Below are 19,655 nucleotides of genomic sequence, written 5' to 3'. Positions count from 1 at the left end.
AAAATCAAAGTTTTTCCTATTTGATTTTTTTTATGCTGAGAACATTTCTCTTCTCATTCCTTCAGTGTACATCTGGATCGTGATCCTTTATTGTATTTGTAATGGTCCTAATATATTATTATATAACCTTTTTTTATGCTTTCCGAGCAAAAAAATGGTAATTTACAATTTTTTAAAATTCTTTTTTGTTTTGTAACTTTTATAACAGCAACAGCTCTACATTGGCTCAGCCACTGGAGTTTCACAGCTTCCTTTACACCGCTGTGATGTGTACGGAAAAGCATGTGCTGAGTGTTGCCTTGCAAGAGACCCTTACTGTGCCTGGGATGGTTCATCTTGCTCACGTTACTTCCCCACTGCTAAGAGGTAGGGACAGTTTCAGATGTCTGCATGGTTTGCTATTTGTTTTAACTGATGGTCTCAATATGACCAGAGGGCTTTGGAGATTTTTCACGGAATGGTTAACTGGAGCCCTTTCTCTTCCAAAGAAAACATAATTGTGGGAGTTACAAGCAATATGAAGTCTTGGTTGATTTAAAGTGAACACTGCTACTTCTTGGGTTGGCTTAAAAAGCTGTTGTAAGAAAACATCCAGAAAAGAGTTGTCTCTGAAATTAATTCATAACTTTTATATTCAGTAATAAACAGCAAAAACAAAAAATGCCTTTTCTCTTAACATGAGGAGGTGGCTTGATATTAAAATAAAAGAACTACTTGCCCAAGTAAATTATTGTTCATTTTCATGAATTCTCATTCAAAGGAGATATTTATAGAGTGTTTGGACATGAATGGAAATTTATTGTTTAGTGATATATAACATTATTGTTATTATTCAAAAATATAACTTGTATGTGTTGATGTGTGTCTAAATGCTACCAGATCAGAACAATCACTATTTCACATTCACTCTGCACTGATGCTGAAGGTTTTGTAATGCAAAGGTTAAGGAAAGACAGACTCTGCAAGTGAAAAATATAATTTGTATAAAAAATGTACAAGTCCTAGTTGCCTGATCTGAAGATTTAAAATAATATTTTCTTTGCCTGCCTTTATCTCTGAAATTCTTTCTCTTAAGATATATAAGCTAGTTATTGAACAGTTCTTAGCTACTGAAGTAGAAATTAGGAATAACTGAATTGATAATCACTTGCAAATAAGAACAGCTATGGGGTAGTGTTGAGATGCTGTAATAAATTGACTAAAATGATAAAAAAGTGCTCACATTAAATCGAATATGCCAAACATCTCACACTTTTAAAGAAACAAGGAATCCAAGGGTTTACATGCATAAGGAGCCTTTATCATTATTTTAAAATTAATAACAAATACTTAGTAGAGGATTGAGGGATTCCAAATTCCAGATTCGGATTGGTTGTTGCAGTAGGTGAAATGCGGTAAAGGGTGAGAAGTAGCCTTTGTGTCACAGACTTTTCAGATGGAGGGGATTAACATTTCAAGGTTTGCATTACAATGTATCCTAAACAAATACTGATGACAAAAGAAAAAACTGCTTATGGAACATCAGGTTCTATTTTTGCACCAGGAAACAGAGTTAATCTGAGACAAGCTTTTTGTGAAATTTTTTAGGAAAGAATTAAAAAGGAGAAACTGAACCAATCCCAAAAGAAGAGCTGGTCAAATTTTCTCAGCTGCATGGGCTAAATTCAAATTTGTGGTGGAAGCAAGGCAGCTTCTTTGTAGGAGGAAGAGGAAAGAGAGGAGACGGAACATTGAGGTTTTCAAGGAGAGTCTAAGAGATTGATTTGGTCTGAAATTTTTAAGGGTTAGAAGTCAGCATGGTTGAGTACTGCCTCTGAGTCGAAGGAGACAGTAAAGTCAGGAATCACTGAATCACTCTTCTCTGCTACCTCCCTCCTATCCTTTATCCCTGAACCTCATCCTTCCTCAGCTTTCATTAGCACCCATTCCTACTCCCAGCCCATCTCAAGACCCATAGAGCATATCATCCTGTAGTTCATCTGCTTACACTGATGGAAGAAATAGGGCTCTTTGTCTTTTCCTTATCTGTCTCTCCAATTTACTAAGCAGCAGACCAGGGTCACTGTTGCCATCAGGGGTAAAGGGACTGGGACTTCTTCTTACAGGGATTAAGGGGCAGGGTTACTGGGACTAAACTGGGTTGCACAGCTACAGGAAAACCTTGAGGTGCAGAATTTACTCTTCTTGAGGCCACTATGAAAGAAAAAGTAAGTCCTGAGAGGCTGGGAACCTGACAAGGCATTCAGAAAAAGCCGCTGAGCCCCCAGGGTTCACCCCTTTTTCCCTTGGCAGCAGCAGCAGCAAAATAAAAGGTCTGTGTTAGTGGGGGAGAGGATCCTCTGTTTACCTTGTACCTGCTGTACCCACTGCCTCAAGCCAGCTTTGAATGCCTGTATGGCAAAATCAGCATTGCTGGAAACAGCTTAAATGTCAACATTTTCCTAATAACGAATCCTTGTAATTTTAGGCTCCAGAAATATTGGGAAAGTTGAGTCCTGAGGCAATTGCACAGATGCTTTACTAATAGTTGGTTTGGGGTTTTGTTTTTTGTTTTGTTTTGGTTTTTTTTTTCCTTCTTTTTTAAAAAGGAGCTTTTATGAGCCATGATTTTAATTTACTTTTCTTTCTTTGTGTATTTTACAAGTCTAAGTGACAGTTCAGAGCTCCCGTAGCGTGACCACTTAACTTTACCCCATGCAGATGTGTTCTGGTTCATATTTCATAGATCATTATGTTGATACAACGGTGATATGTGCGACGTTTTCCTGAGATTCTAACTAAACATTTCATCCAAACTCCATTGACAGCAATATGAGTCGTTCCACAGGCTTCTTTTCTACAAATAGTATCCTATAAATATGCTGCATTTCAAAATTTAGGAAGGAGTAACAAAATTTTATGGTTCCTTATGTTTTGGTGTATTTTTATTCATTGGTAATGAGTAATACGAAAATGATATGTGAAATTAGGATTAGTACATTTTTTGAATCCTATGTTAATAGAAGTTTCCTTATTAAAGCATGTTAATTCACTAGGATAATTTTAAATAAGTTTTTATTCATAAAGATATAAAAAATGCATATTCTGAATTGTTTTTTCCCCAAAAACCCCTGTTGCCATACTTCACATAACTAATTTCAGTTTTAACATTTCAGTAGTTTTCAGTGCAAAAAAAAAATGGTTCAAATCTTTCAGCCAAGAGGAGTCAGCTGTGCAGTTGATGGTGCCTTTGTGAGAACTCTTAGTATGTGCTGATGCTGGGCTGTTAGTGAGAGTCTGCAAACAGGGCCAGTGAACAGAAGAGAGATGGTCTCTGTATTGCAGAACAATGGCTTTTTAAAAATGAGGGCTGTTGTCACAAGGGAGTGACCAACAGTGCTTTTTACAAGGCTACTTGACTTTTGCATATCCGTTGCTGGATGCCATAATCTGAAATCACAGCATTGTTCAGCAGCCTAATCCTCTTTGTTCTCCTCTAATTTTGCAAGCCCTCAGGCTTTCTCTGATTCCTAAAGTAAAGTGCTCACACTTGAAACACATCTTTGTTTGCCTTGTTCTTTTTTCTTTTTTTTATGAAACGCTTTTCTCTGGCTCAGCTGAATTTTGTGTCAGCTATTTAAATTAAAATAGGAGCAGACAAAGAGAGAAAAACAAATGCAAAATAAAACTGTATTTAAAAGCTTTCTTCTGTGAAATACAATATTTTTTAGCATAGATCAATATGTTTTCCAAAAGAGCCAGTGGAAATCAAGCTGGGGAAAGAATACACTATGCGAAATGGACACGGAATAAAAGCTAGAACCTGGACTCAAACTATAAAGGATGGAATAAACGACATTTCAAAATCTTCCTATCAAAGTGTTTTATTCTGTTTATTCTAAAGACAAAGCCATTTGCAACAGTTTTGGAAAAGGTTTTATCAGAAATGTTTTGGTGAGATCTGTAGCGGCTGAAATGATCTATGTATTTTAATTTAGATTTTGTAGAAAATACAGCACTTTGACATTGTTTCAAAGCTAACATTTCATTTTAACTAAAAGATGCCATGATACTTAAAGTATTCTGTACTTGCAGAAAAGCTGTAGCTTCTTCACGTTTTCTGATGCGTGTTCAACTGTACTGTATATACTTTAATCCGTTAGCAGTCCTTGTATCTATGAGTCAAGTAATGAAGCTGCCCGTGATCAATATTGTCAACACAGTTGAAATAAACTTCACAGGCTCAGTCCAAGAGATGTGTATTTACCAGCTTCTGAAGATTTTACCTGTAAGAATAAAGGCTGATTCTATGAACCGTGATAATGCATAGGATATGGTAGTAACAATATGATCTCCTTCTGAATGTTGTTTAGGTGCACTTGTGACCTATGTAATTATATGTATGTTCCATTTGTTCCTCTTCAGTCATGTCAAATGTGAACACTGACCACTGTGAAGGTCACTAACAGTTTTCAAATATGATATTTGCAGGCGTACTAGACGACAAGACATCCGAAATGGAGACCCGCTTACCCACTGCTCAGACCTGCAGCATCATGGTGAGTTATGGGAATGACTGAAGTACGACTAATTTGTATGTAATTTACAGACTGTGCATGAGAAGAGTAGGATGCACATGAATGATTTGTTGGTGAAATTGTCTTGAACATCTGGGAAAGATGAATATAATACATTGTTATCCCAATTTAGATTGCTTACAATGGCCTGGATCAGACACTAAATGCTAGGGGGTTTTTTGTTTGTTTTTCCTCAAGTTAACAGTTTTAAGCATTTCAATTTTTCTGCTTTGCTTACCTGATAGTACCATACCATCAGGCTAGGCATATTATGTCAGAAAAGATTCGTATCTCCTTCAGAACAGCAAGAAGTATGTACATGTTGCTTCATATAGTTTGTATAGGATGATAACCAAACACACAGTTAACTACCTTGGCTAAATATGGAATGGTCTTTGTTGTAGGTGCCACTCTAGCAGCCCTTAAGATCAGGATGCTCCTTGCAGCAGGCCTGTCCTGTGTGCTTTCAGCATGGGTTTTCTTTGACATCTTTTGGTTTTGTTTTTTGTTGGTTGTTTCATTTTCACAGTTTATTGACCAGATCTTCCTTTCTTGAATTGTTTGGCTGATAAACTTCTCACAGTTACCAATTTGTTGCCAAACTCTTCAGAAGATCTTCACTCAGAAAATGAAAAATGTTCATTTTGCTGTAAGTGAAGAGAACACTTAGGCAATACTTCCCTCTGCTGGAAGAAATGATTACTCATGTTTGTGGTACATCTATAATAACAATTAAACCACTGGCCAAATTTCTGGGATAAATAAAGAAGGGGTGGCTGAAAATGGAACTACTTCAAAACCTTCATGTCCTTCCAGTCCTTGTAATAGCAAGAATGATAAATAGTCCAAAGTTGTACTTTTGTGTCAGCTATAATTCACCACCCCTACGTTTCAGTAGTAGTTTTCTCTGTCTTCCTTTGTAATAACTTGAAATTCGCAGCTAACATTACTATGGCTTTTCTTTTTACTTCTTTGTCAGACTCAAGCCAAGCTACTCAGAAGGGAAAACGGTTTGGAAAAGTGCATGAGTAGACTATGATCAACATGCAGTTGTCACTTTTTGAGAACTCATGAATGCACAACTAGTTTAGATTTGAACTAGTCAATGTGGACTAGTAGAAAGTTCACAAATTTCCAGTTGCATGATATCTAGTAATGCTTATACGGTGCAGATGAGACCATCTGTATATTGGGGTTGAGATGACATTTTCAGTTTCCCAATAGGAAAATTTCACCAGGCACTAAACATGGATTTTATTACCAGTTGAAGCATGTCTTAGCTTTATCTTGTTAGTATCTGAACTTTTTACTCATGGGTAAAATGATGATCTGGACTACCACATGTCCAGTTTTTTTTAATGTTCTCCTGCCCTTGCTAGCTGTGCTTTATACAACTATAGGTCTGTTCTTTACCTTCATAGACAAGAAAAGGATTTCAAAACACTTTGTTTTTTATATCTTCCCATATAAGGTAAACATATTTGTCTAAAAAGATATCTTCTGTCCAAAGGCAAGTGATTCAGCACAGTTTTTTCATGACAACAGTCATGAGAACTCAAGGTCAGGAAAAAGCTATTATATGGCACACCTATCACAAGGAGCTTTAATACAGCTTTGTCAAAATGAGCAGACCAAGTATGAGACAAGATATCACTGAAAATTTTACTTAATCGCGAGATGAAGCCAGCATGATTAGAAGAATCAGTAACTTACAAAAATTACTGAGGGAATGCAGTTCTAGGTCCTAGACTTTAAGGAAGCACTGTCAAAATACTTAATGAACATTTTAGATTGTTCTTGAGTGAAATTTTCTCTAAATTAATTCTGAATTGTAAATCTATAAAATTATGCTGTAGTTACTTGTCATTTATACATGATTGTGCACTGTAGAGACAGCTGCATGGCCCATAAACTTCCTATGCCCACTTATGCTGAGTTTTTCCTTGGTTATGACCAGTATTTTCCTGGACAACAGATGAAGAATTGGATTTGTCTATAGCCAAAAATAAGCTCCAGCAATCATTTTCTACTTGTCTACACATTCCTTTGCAGTAACTGCCAGTTGATTCTCCATGTGAACCAACAGAAACAAGAAAAAAGAACAATCTCTTAGTGTATATCTCACTTTTAAAGACATTGCAGAAACTTACTTTGATATCAGTCTGAAGCAATAACGCTTTTAATAAGGTTTAGGTAGCTCTTTCAGTTGCCCTTTTGTGCAAATGTATAAGTAGTATAAAATGACTACACAACAACATTAGAGGGAGCTGAGGATCATTAGCTGTACAGGTGTTTGGCCAGGCATTAATGCTTAAATCTAAAAGCATGGTTACCTTTGTGTCAGCTAAAGAACATTTTATTTGAAGTGTAACATACTAGTGCTATCAAGAAATTAAGCAAGTTCTTTTTTTGAAGAATTTGTAAATGAAGGGGCAGCTTTGTTTAGGTGATATTTCCCAGGGGAAGCTCAAAGAATCACTCTGAATTTGACTGTATAGTGAGATGTGTTCATCTGCAAGGCAATTTTGGTATAAGTACTTAGCCTTTCATACTTCTTCAGTTATGTCAGAAATTATGTATTTAAAGGATATTTATCAGGGTAGTAAACTGATACTGCTGTTGGGTTCATTTGGGGAATTACAGCTCTCAGACAGGATTTTGGGTTGAATTTCATAACCAACTTCATGACTTCTATAATTTTCTAATTCCTCCAGCTGCTCTTCTGAACTTCCCAGACTTTCATTCTTCCTCCTAGTCTCTTCAGTTTCTCCCTCAGTCCCAGAGCTACACTCTGATCCTGTGATTATTCCATCACTCTGCTTACTTTCCTGCACTCCACGTGCTCATTATTACATGAACTTCATAGACATTTCTGGACCTGCTTTCTGCTCCCTTAAATCATGGAAATAGAATTTGAAGGATGCCTTAAATCCTTCCTCCCTTGTTGCATGACTGTCACCCATACTATATTTTCTGGAGCTGTGAGGAAATTTAAAGGGGGCTTCTGCCACTTTCCATGGTGATCTCTAACTTGCTAGAATGCCATGGACCAGATCCAAGAAAACACTCAGAAGTTTGAAATGGTGTCAGAGCACCCACCTTCAAAGTAACTTCCATGAAAACTTGTGACTAGCTTCTTAGATACTAAGAATACTTAGAAACTAAAAATGAGCAAAGGGATGGAACACCTCTCCTATGAGGACAGGCTGAGAGAGTTAGTGTTGTTCAGTCTGGAGAAGAGAAGGCTCCAGGGACACCTTGTAGCAGCCTTCCAGTACCTAAAGGGGGTTTATAAGAATGATGGGGAGAGACTTTTTAGCAGCGCCTGTTGCGAGAGGACAAGGGGTAATGGTTTTAAACTAAAAGAAGGTAGATTTAGGCTAGATATAAGGAAGAAATTTTTTACAGTGAGGGTGGTGAAGCACTGGCACAGGTTGCCCAGCGAGGTGGTCAATGGCCCATCCCTGGAAACATTCAAGGTCAGGTTGGACGGGGCTCTGAGCAACCTGATCTAGTTGAAGATTTCCCTGCTTACTGCAGGGGGATTGGACTAGATGACCTTTAAAGGTCCCTTCCAACCCAAGTTATTCTATGATTCTGTGATCTTAAGGGTATCCTAGGTACCTAAGTTTTCCAGCAGAAACTTCTCTATATACTTAAAAATATGCTACTGCTCATAGGCAGTAGGATCCCTGCCAAAGAAATATCTATTTTTGTCCTTTGTACTGATATTTAGGATCTAGAAGACTCTCCTTGGACCTAATGAGACCAGTGTTACATGTGCTCTGCTCACGTATAATTCACTTGGACTATGTTGTGTTCAGGAAAATATAGTCAAGTGATGCTGCAAGCCACCTAATTAGTAACCTGCTGGTTAAATCAGCTATTAGGACTCAAAGTCCACTTAGGCTTAGGAGATTGACTTGATAGCTCTACTTCCAATACAAGCACCCAAACTATCGGATTGTTCTTGTTGAAGTTGGGCCATTCTGCAAACAAGATTCAAATTTCATGGAGCCCGGGAGAGAGGAATTGAAATAATAGAGCATGCATCCTAGAGTGTTTCCATCCTTTATTCTGTAAGTCTGTAAATCCCTGTTTCACAGAAATACATCACTGGAGCAGTAACGTGTGTCCCCCAGGCTATAAAAGGGGACATTTCCCACTGACTATCTTATGTTGCAGCCCTACTGTACTATCTGTTGTGGGTCCCAGTTCAGATATCAAACTGTCTCTTGTTGACTACGTGAGGATCTTTGGCTGTCTGCTCAGCCGTGTGAATTCTGTTCCTAAATGAGAGCACCTAGCTTGAAACAGAAGAGTTAGTACATCAGTCAGCCATTCACAACGTTGAATCTGGACCCATGAGTTATCAGCCAATCATTTCCATTTCCAGTCTTTATCTTACCACTTCTAGTTCTATTCAGTTAGTCTCTTCACATACTTCCAGTTCCTCTGTTTCACTGACACAAATTCACCCGTGCTCCATCTCAGACCTTTCTACTGGTACACTTGGCTACATTCTCTTCCAGTTGTCTTACCCTTCTCTTGCTGCTTTGCTTTCTAATTCATTCCCCCATTGCTCCCCATCTTCCTGGCCCAAAGCTGCACTGACATTCTTCATAGGGATGTGGTTTCTGAGAGATGTCATAAAAGCTGTTTCACTTAGTTGTTTATATAGCACCCCACTTACTTGCTGGAAAGGTTCACAATCCAGCAGAGGAAAGCAAGCTAACCCATTCCTTATTTGTTTAGTGTTAATAGGCCATTTGATGTTTCCTTACTAAGAACTGGGCAAGTACCAGTTCCTATTCTGTCCCCCATTCCTTCTCCCATCCTCTCTCAGGGCTGCAAGTCATTATGGAAGGACATATGATTGCTGTATCAACATAGATCAGGAGCTCAATTTTATTTTTACCTTTGGCTCAGTCATCTAGCAAACAGCCTGTGTTTGCTAAACTACGTGGCCAATATGATAAAGGCACTGTGAAAGCAAACAAAACTTGACAAAGGATTTCTCTGAGAGGATTTTAATTAGACATCATTTTCCTGTTAAATCATATCAAAAGAAGTTCTTTAAAGATTTCCAGTGCTAAAGATCAGAAGTGGAAAATGGAAAGAACGACAAATAATGGCAAAGAGACAGGAAACCCCATGAGATCAACACAGTGTTAAATAGCTTACCAACCCCTTCCTCCCCATCTACTCTCTAGGATTATTGTGCTGTTGCCACTTAAGTCCATAACAGCATTTTAAAGAGCTAAGGTGGAGAGTTGAAATATGATGCCTTGCAGCCTCTGCGGTATTGGAGAAGAATCAAATGCCATATAAGTCCTATAGCTATGTGATATTTCCAGCGAGTTGATGAATATCTTGAAACACTGTTGTTACAAAAGGAAGTAATTTATTTAACTTTCTTTTTCCCCTCCCATAATGTCTGGTTTGTTAACCTCATTACATTTCCATAAATTATATCAGTATGAGAGGAAATGATTAATTGAAGATTGTTTCCTCAAAAACATTATTCCTGGTCATTAACAGCTTCAGCAAACTGCAGTGCCATATAATCTAAACACATTATACTACTTTTAAATAGCCTCATGTTTTATTACTTTGCTCTAAAGTATTATGATCATAGAGCCCAGGAGGCATCATTACAGACATTCTGCAACTACACCCTGAGTTTTCTCACTGCATACAGTTTGCTATTAAAAATTCTTGTTGTGTCCTAGATGTTTTCCTTGATGAATAATAATGAGGTTTACACAAAATTTCACAATGAAATTCATTAACTTCACATACTGAGATGTTAACAGCTGTTAGGATTTAAAATACAAAGATAAAAATAAAAAAATACCAGGGATCCTTACAAAGATAGAGATGTGGATGGAGATTTTCCAAATAGCATACCGATATGGGGAAATTTTTCTTTTAACATTTTTTTATCTTTAAACACCTTAAGGGAGCCCAATTTCTAAACAAATTCACTTAGCAATTAAAATTTTTCTTTCCTGGTAATTTGAATTATTTTTTTCTTTTTTTCTTGCTTTACAGATAACCCAAGTGGTCAGACCCTGGAGGAAAAGATTATCTATGGAGTAGAGAATAGCAGCACTTTTCTTGAGTGCAGTCCAAAATCTCAGCGTGCTGTAGTCTACTGGCAATTCCAGAAGCAAAATGATGACCGCAAAGAAGAGGTACAGTAGAAACAATAAAGCGATGTAACTAGTCTTCTCTATGAAGATATACTTGAACCTGAGTCCCTCCCAGAATAATGTCCATCTGTATTTTGGTTTAGCAGAATTTCTCTGGAATTTTACAATTTCTGTTGTTCTTCACCATATTCTTACTCTTTTCACCATAAAATCCCATAAGCTCTCTAACAGGTTTTACAAACTGTACCATCAAAAAACATTCATAACATCTCCCTGGTCAGACCCCTGCAAAACACATTGGTTTTCCATTAGATATCTCAGAAATACAAAAAGTTAGCATGCTATATAAGTGCTACCTACAGCATCATACAAGGATTATACTGAACTTAAATATTACAAAGACCTTAAAACTGCCTCTGAAAAAAAGGTCTAACTGCATTCATCTAATTACACTGTTTGACTGAAACGTAGTCTAACAGGAGCATTTCCTATGTACTGCATGCTCTAAGACTTTACTGCAAATAAGACAGAGACAAAAAGAACTGGAAACAAGGGTACTAGTGGGCACAAGGGTATGAAAACTTGTACATTTTTTTCATCAAAAGCTATACTCATAGAGGCAAAACGACTGACCTTCCCTGCTTGCATTACACTAAGCTGATACTTTATTTTTCTCCTTCTCTTGTCACCAACTTTCTTATGCTGTTACTCACTCAGGTTCTCAAGTCACGTTACTATCAAGCTAGGTCACACATAGTTCAAGAGAATAATCTACTCTGGTAGGTAGGAAGATCAAGCTAGGAAACAAAAACTTGTTTGTTTCATTGAAGTATTTGTAAATATACCCAAACCACTCTGAAGCTTTTTTTTTTTTTAAGCATGTACTAAATACTTAGTTACATTAGCAACTTTAGATATTTTTGCTGTTTGCTTTGTTTGCATAAATAGTAAATTATTTGGAATTTATTCTTGGTGGAGACAGCAGCAAACAGGTTTGTGCCCTTTCTGTCTGCAGTGACATGTGCATTCTAGTTATTAATTAATTCAGAAAAATACAGTATTTTGGACAGTTGCTTTTTTAATATGAATATTTTGAGATTTATTCCTTATTGTTTCTTTATAAGTTCTCAACTTATGCACAACCCACTTCTATGCATAAGGGCATTTGTAGTAAGGAGCAATAGGAAGACAGAGAACCTTTCCCACGAATACATTTAGGCTTGACTAAAAGATAATCATAAATGTGACCTTGGTAATATAGTCAAATGCATCCATGTTGACTCTGCCAATTGTAGGCTTGCATCTTCTGTGATCTTACCAGCAAGTCCATCTGACTGAGTTGATACAGATCTTTGTTCAGCAGCAGCAGGGACTAAGGAGTAAATTCTTAATCCCCCAAACTCTTTGCAGTATATCAGTAGTTTTTCCAGAGTATTTGAGCCTTCCATAACTACAGATGACTGGCAAGAGGTTTTCCATTTATGTGGTTTGGGGGATTTTTTGCCAAGTTTTACCAGCTGAAAGGAGCAGTACTAAGGAACTAGTATGGTTACAGGATAATGTTGCATATATATGAAAGATAAACTATTGAAATTACTACTTTTTTCCGATACAGATAAAAGTGGATGATCACATGATCCGGACAGAACAGGGCCTATTGCTACGAAGTCTTCAACGGAGAGACTCTGGTATTTATTTTTGTCATGCTGTGGAGCATGGCTTCATGCAAACTTTGCTCAAAGTGACCCTGGAAGTAATTGATACTGACCACCTGGAAGAGCTGCTCCATAAAGAAGAAGATGGTGATGCCTCCAAGACCAAGGATGCTACCAATAGCATGACCCCCAGTCAGAAGATCTGGTATAGAGACTTCATGCAGTTAATCAATCACCCCAATCTCAACACGATGGATGAGTTCTGTGAGCAGGTTTGGAAAAGAGACCGCAAACAACGCCGACAAAGGCCTGCCAATACGCAGGTGAATACAAATAAGTGGAAGCACCTACAAGAGAATAAAAAAGGTAGGAACAGGAGGACCCATGAATTTGAGAGGGCACCACGGAGTGTCTGAGCTACATTACCTCTAGGAACCTCATCCAAGTAGAAACTTGTATAGACAGATAACTGGAAAAAAATGCAATATTCATGAACTTTTTCATGGCATTATGTGGATGTTTACAAGAGTGGAAAGTTCAAACAATTTCCACCAGGTTTAAATAAAATCCATTTCTAACTTTCTAGTAAGTCCTTCCTCTGTGCTCTGATTCTAAGACCAGAAAGACCAGAGTTTCAAGGATGATAGCTCACCCGGACCTAGCTTACTGCTCAAAAAGTTCTGCAAGTGGTCAGCAGGCAAGTTTTGCTTTCTCTTTTGCCTGAGATATAAACAAAATGCTGTATTTCATGCTGTCATCTTAAAGAAAAACAAAACCCACCTTTCATCATCAGCACTACCATTTCTAGACTTATATATAAAACTGCATGAACTCATTAAGCTGATGAACGTCTAAACACGTGATTGGACACAAGGATTTTGTTCTTGTTTTGTCTACCAGTTCTCCTGTTTATATGTACTAGAAGAGGAAAAACAATACTGAATGAGATTGTGGAAATCTGAACAACATAAGCCATCCATCATCTGGAAGAACAAAAAATGTGGAGTACACTGGCCTACTACTGATGACTTCTTTCAGCTTTGATCTAAAGATGTATTTTATTAAAACTATAATTTAAATGTACCATGAAAAATATGCAGCAAACATTAGCTCTTTTCTAAAATAGATTAGACTTTTTGTCTTAGAAATATTGTACTTTCTAATTATTGGTTTAGAGGAAAAAAAGTCAACTTCCAATTATGAGCTGCTTTACTCTTTTGTTTGGAAAACCTTCCAGGGGAGCTAGTCACACTGCAGTTAACCTCCTCCCCTCTCAGTAATCTGTATGACATGTAACTTCAAAACAATTTTAAAACTAAGCTATTTTAACATGAAAGTAGCTGTATAGCATGGAAGTCTTTTGCATTCTTTTTTTCTAAGTATGGTATTTGAAATGATTCAACTTGTATAATACCTTGCTATAGATTGAACCAATGAAGAGGAGAGCATTGAATTTCAGTTGTATATTTTTTTTTAATTAAAAAAAGTAAATAGCATTAAAATTCCCTGTACTAATTACACTCTTGCTTTCTTGGTTCGTAAATATTTGTGAATGCTAATATTTAAGTACTGTGGCTCATAGACTGTCATATATCCATGAGCAAAGCTCACATTCAGTTTAAGGAGTTTTGTTCCCAGCTCAGTGGTAGAAAAATGTCCACACTACTGATTCTCAGTGCTCCATTCTTTCTGTGGGCCAGATCACCCAAATGCAAAGAACCAGCACTAGGCCACGTAAACAGTAACCTCAAAGCCAGCTCTCTGTTTTAAGATCTAAGGGACAGTTTTATCTGTGGGTGAAGTCTGCTGCAGTAGTAAATTGGTGAAGTTCAGCTTAAGACTAGTTTATACTAACAGATAAGTTGGTCCTGCACTTCTGTCTTATTCTATATACAGGAGAGCAACAGGGTAAAACAGACAATGTACTTGCACCATAAGTGTCAGTTTAAGGTTATAAGTAGTGGATTTATTCACCTCAGCACAGATGTGCCTTTGGTCCCCAGTTCTATGGTGTCCAGTTCTTTTGAGATCATCTTTCTCCAGCCTCCCATATTTTATCTTGGTAGAGTCCGTAAATGACATAATTTCAAGTAATGTCATTGTGGGGAAAATTACTAGAACAAAGTCCTTAGTTTGCTAATGTCATTGTGGGGAAAATTACTAGAACAAAGTCCTTAGTTTGCTAAAGGAGCTTTTATATAAAAGTGTGTCTGTATTGATAACTGATCTGTTTTGTTGTTATTCACTCCAGATTATTTAATTTATCAATCACTACACTATCATCCTTATCAGTTACAATATAACACAACTGCTGTGACAGCTTCTCTCACAATACATCCCAGTCTCCTTGCCACTCACTAATTCAAGTATCCTTCTCAATAGTGAAACCTTGGCTTCTTGCCTCCATAGCAATTGGATTTTCATTAATGGCCCACTCACTTTAGTTTTGCAGGGGATGAACTTGTAAGATTTTTTGTCATTTAATTCTTTAGCAAAAAATTCATTGAATGGACCAGGACAACGCTGTAAGGCCATGATTTAGGAAAGCACTGGGGAATTTAGTTTTAAAGCAACTTTACATCTCTCTTATGTTTAACTTGACTCCTGTGAACTTTAGTATGCCATTAAATTCCCATGCTTTCATGATGTGCTGAATAGGGTTGAATTAAAACATAGGTTCAACTATGTGCTTTCCTGTACAGAAGTATTAATTTTTCAGCTCAGCTTATGATTAATTTCTGAGCATTGTTGTCAGCTGAATTATTTAATTGTAATCACAGAACACTCTTTAGCCTTTTGTGTAGGGCTATTGTGTACCATTGAGTCATTAGAATCCTCTTTGTTACAAAAGAAAAGTTTTAAAATGAACCTCAGAGAATTCAGTGGGAAAAATACAGGTTGATTTCAACAGACTCTAAATGACTTTGCTTCCTTTTTTACACATTAATGGAATGGCTGTCTAACTTCTTTTTCTTTACCATGCTCATAGCAACCAGTTCTATAGCAACTTGCTGCAAAAAATCAAACCAAAACCAACCTCTTTCACCACCCCTGAAGAAGAAACAGATTAAATTAAGTCAGGATTCTAAGAAATGGGTTTTTTTATACAGAGAAAGATAACCTGTGGGAACAAATTTACAGAAGTTGCAATGTTTTTACCATAACCTTGCAGTCTAATTGGATGATTGATATGATCAGATCTTACAAACTTCAACCCTCACTGACATGAGTAGTCTTGTTTATGTTTTTGTATTTTCTTATAGAAATAAGAGGGCAGAAGATCAAGCCAGCAGTGGAAATGTTTGATTTTCAGGTTCATATTATGGTCAAGTTAAAGTAGCATTTAATACTGATGTGAAATGAACTTTTTTCAAAGAACATAGGCCTTATTGAATTTATGTATAAAAAGACGCCCTACAGCTTCAGTAAAATTCATACCCCCATTTGTGTCATTATTGTTTAAAGCAACATAACATTTGAAGGTAAAGGTAAAAATAGTATTTCTGTACATCATCAATAAAACCCTCTAAAACTCTAGTTACAGACTTTAGAAAAAGTAAGTAAAAAGTTGTATTTAAGCTGGAGAGAAATAAAGGATTTCATTTATAACCAGAAAGATCTATTTTGATTTGTTTTAAGATATCCCATTGCAAGGAACAAAAATGCATTGAATCTTATTCTTACTCATCTACACTTTGCACTTGCATGGATCACTGAAGATGGGAATTTGTTAAATGGCTCCTAAAAAGTGTATGGTTATGTTAAACTATAACATCAAACTAAGAAAATGTGCATCTTTGCAGAATAGAGTTAAATCTTCATGACCCAATAAAGTCACTATGTAAAAAAAATGAAACTAAATTAAATGCATGTGAATGCGCATTTACTGATCCTTTTTATGTATTATTTAGTGAATATCAATGGTATGTGTTTAATAGTTCAGTTTTTGCTACCTACACATTAGCCAAAAGAGATGTAAATATTTTTGACTAGATAAGGAGGTACAGTGTAAAGTACTGTTATCTAGAGGTACTCCATTTCGGTGTGTTCAGCATAATACTAAAATGCAAGATTTTGCCACACAGGTGATAAGGTGGTTTATTTGCTATATCAGTGCCAAAGTTATGCGCTTATTCTTTAAGCACATTCCTCACTGGGTAGTAAATAATTCTACTTCTGTATTTGTCACTTCAATTCAGATGGGAACTAGAAAACTGGAGAGAAAAAAATGTAATGAAACTGCTGCTGTAAATTATTTCTTTTAGCATGTATTCAGTTGTTAAATAAACATTTCTTCCAAATATTTGAAGTTCGCTGTCTTGACTGTTTGCATGGAAATGTGCCCTGTAACCTTCATGAGCGTATGGAGTGCATGGTTGTCAATATAATGCTATCAATGTATATGAGCTCTGTTTACTAGGCCAGAAGGGTTGCTATTTTTATTAATGGCATTTATTTTTCCTTTTTGAAGACTACAAACTAATAATGCCTGAAATGAAAGCTACAAACTTATCTTCAGCCTATCTTTTGGCACGACTGCGTGGGCTTGTGCAGATAAAGCCACACATACACCAGCACCCCCCCGCCCATGAACAAACCTGTAAATCAGCCTGGAAGCCATGTGAATGCTAGCAAGTTGCTGTACTTTATGAAATTCACTCTGTGAGGTGCTAATGGCTCAGTACAGCTATGCTGCATCCTTTTGGAAACTGGCTTGCACAGACAGCAAGTAGAATCAGGTTCTGTCTGTTATCCACATCCCTTGTATCCTTAGGTAAACTTAGCAGCTGTTTAGAAGTGCCTAGGGGCTCTATCTAAAAGTAATGTGCCATGGCACTAAGCACTGTGCAAACAGCTAATGAGACAAATGCTGCCCTGGAAAGCATGAAGTTTAAATATACTAGACAAGAAGTGGAGAAAAGAAGGTATCATTATTTCCATTTGGCACATACAGAATTGAAGAAACAACCAGTAGTGCTTAATCATCACTAATCCATTCAGCTTTGCCCATGTTCCTTCCTGTAAAGAAAGGATAGAGATGTCCAGTTCAAAAGGATGCTGTAAGGATATTTTATGGTTACTACTGTCTTCTGAAAATGAAAATAAGTCCTCAGCAGCAGCCAGGCAGCTCAGTGGGATACAAAAGATGTCTGCAAATACAAGGACAGAATGGATATGGCAAGCCATGAATCCACTAACTGAAAGACCAGAGTAATTATTTTTTTTTGTCTGTCCAGTGCATGGATTATAAATACTCACAAGGGAAGACCCTTGTTTCTGGATGTAGCCATGCTGTGTCCTTTGCTAGAACTCTTTGCAGAGCACAGCTAAATTGATCGTCTTCTGTTACTACTTTGCTGCATTGCCAGGAATGTACAATGCCTAGGGACAACCTTCATTGACACTGAGTGGGAAGAAAGAAGAAATATTCGGAGTTTAATGCTAGTTTGTTGATACATATATATATGCATATATATATATATATACACACACATTTAAACAGCCAGCTTTCACTGAGATGAAATCCCCTTTTCCCTAAAGTATTTGAGGCTCTACAAGTAATTCTAGTGCATCTCTGAAGAACGCGTTTGGCGGCCTCAGCTATAAATTGTTATAAATGTTTCCTTTGTGAAGACTGAAACACACTATTCTGTTTCCTTACCGGTCACATTCACTGAGCTCCCCATCAAACATACATTTAATGGGAGGCAAAGTTATGATGGCTTTTTCCAAAGCCTAAAACAAAAGGACTATTCTCCCCAGAATGCTCAGTAACAGGATACAAGTAGATCAGAGTATTAGTGAACCAGCCAGCCTCTTTGCTCCCCATAAATACTCATGTGAAAGGTTGGAGGCGCTTCATAGAAAAACCGTGGAGAACAGGCCTTGTTTGGGACTTTTTTGTCCTGGAATTTATCAAAGGTTGACATTTTGTAGAACTTCAGGATGATCTGAGATAAATCCCAAAGCTCTAGCGAAGCAATTCCATACTGAAAAAGTTTCACTTAGGTTAAGAAAGCAACTTCCCTTTCTTTCATAGTAGTTTTTCACCCCTTTAGGAAATGGGGCTCCTCTTGCCTCAGTTTTAACCCAGAAAGGTCATTATATAGTTTCTACAGTCCTTGTTGAAGGCTAATGTCTTCTTCAACACACATGGGGAACCCTGTTTCTGATGAGCTGCCCTCCCCGAGCCGCTGTGTGTCCATGCACTCCAGCCAAACTAGCATACAGTCCACCTCTGCCCCATCAGTTAGTTCTAGACCTAAGAATGTTCTGGTCTCAACAGGGGTAACATCAGGCCTCGGTGGGCAGTACAAAGCACGTCTTCGTTATAGTTGAACTATGAGGTACGACGCAAGATGTCTGTCAGGGAATGGCGATGGACGGCAGCTTGCTGGGCTGGGGGCAGCGAGGGCTCCCAGGGGTGTGAGGGCAGGGCCTGGCAGCCAGGGCCCGTCCTCCCCAGCCAGGCCAGCCCCGGCCCTGGGCTTCAGGCACCTCCCCGGCCCTGGGGACTGAAAGGCAGGCTGCGGGTGGACCAGGCTTGGCACAGCCCGCGAGCAGGGCCGCGCTGGGGCTGGAGACGGCATCCTCTGGTCTCGCCGGGGCAGGCGCTGACGGCCCCGGGGGTTGCAGTGGGGCCCTGGGCCCTGGGCAGGGCCGGGGGAGCCCCGGGGATGTGGGGGGATATTAAGGCCCCCAGGTGCACTCAGGCACTGACAGCGGGTCAGTAAACAGCCTTGTAAGTCCCCTCAGCCCGGCCCTTTGAGGCAGCAGGTCTTAGCAAGCAATACAGACGCTAATGTGGCGATGACGGCTAGCATACAAGAACCCTCGAAAAATTTTAGGTGTGAGGGAGGTCCTGCTCCATACTGCTCTATACTGCTCCAAGGCTCTCTGGTCGTGAGCTGGAGCCTGGTGTTTGCAGCTAAAGAGGCTCAGACAGTCCTTCCTGAATTGCTCTTGATCATCTGAGGTTATTTGTCTTCCAGATTTAGAGACGGTTCTCTGCCTTCTGAAAGCCCACAATAACCAACTGTACCCCAACAGTACAACTCTGGTTTAGTTTAATTGACCCAGTTTAGTTGATGCTGAATAAAGAGGTAAAATGTACACCTAAACAGTTACTAAGAATTAATGTGCACAGGATTATAACCCTTTTTCTTTGGGCAAAGAAGACTTCATGAAAAAAAAGAGCTAGGCCTTCACTCCATGCGTGAGCCTGCCGTGTCTGCCAATACGCTAACACGTACTGCTGAGCTACGTCTGAGGCACTTTGAACAGGTTTT

The 19,655-nt window shown here is 38.1% G+C and overlaps 1 protein-coding gene across 1 annotated transcript in view; it reads left to right on the top strand.

The window, feature by feature from the left end:
* SEMA3A (semaphorin 3A) overlaps positions 1-16,675 on the top strand; it is a 336,793-nt gene extending 320,118 nt beyond the window's left edge. Inside the window, exons 16-19 of the mRNA XM_052789790.1 lie at positions 209-366; positions 4,471-4,538; positions 10,611-10,753; positions 12,327-16,675. Of these exons, the coding sequence (XP_052645750.1) occupies positions 209-366; positions 4,471-4,538; positions 10,611-10,753; positions 12,327-12,782 (825 nt within the window). The 3' untranslated portion in view covers positions 12,783-16,675. The remainder of the gene's footprint in view (positions 1-208; positions 367-4,470; positions 4,539-10,610; positions 10,754-12,326) is intronic.
* The last annotated feature ends 2,980 nt before the right edge of the window (positions 16,676-19,655 follow it).

The sequence above is a fragment of the Harpia harpyja genome, chromosome 6, assembly GCF_026419915.1.
Source record: "Harpia harpyja isolate bHarHar1 chromosome 6, bHarHar1 primary haplotype, whole genome shotgun sequence".
In the NCBI taxonomy this organism is placed as follows: domain Eukaryota; kingdom Metazoa; phylum Chordata; class Aves; order Accipitriformes; family Accipitridae; genus Harpia; species Harpia harpyja.
The sequence above is the reverse complement of the archived record's forward strand: the minus strand, read 5'-3'. Positions and strand labels throughout refer to the sequence as shown.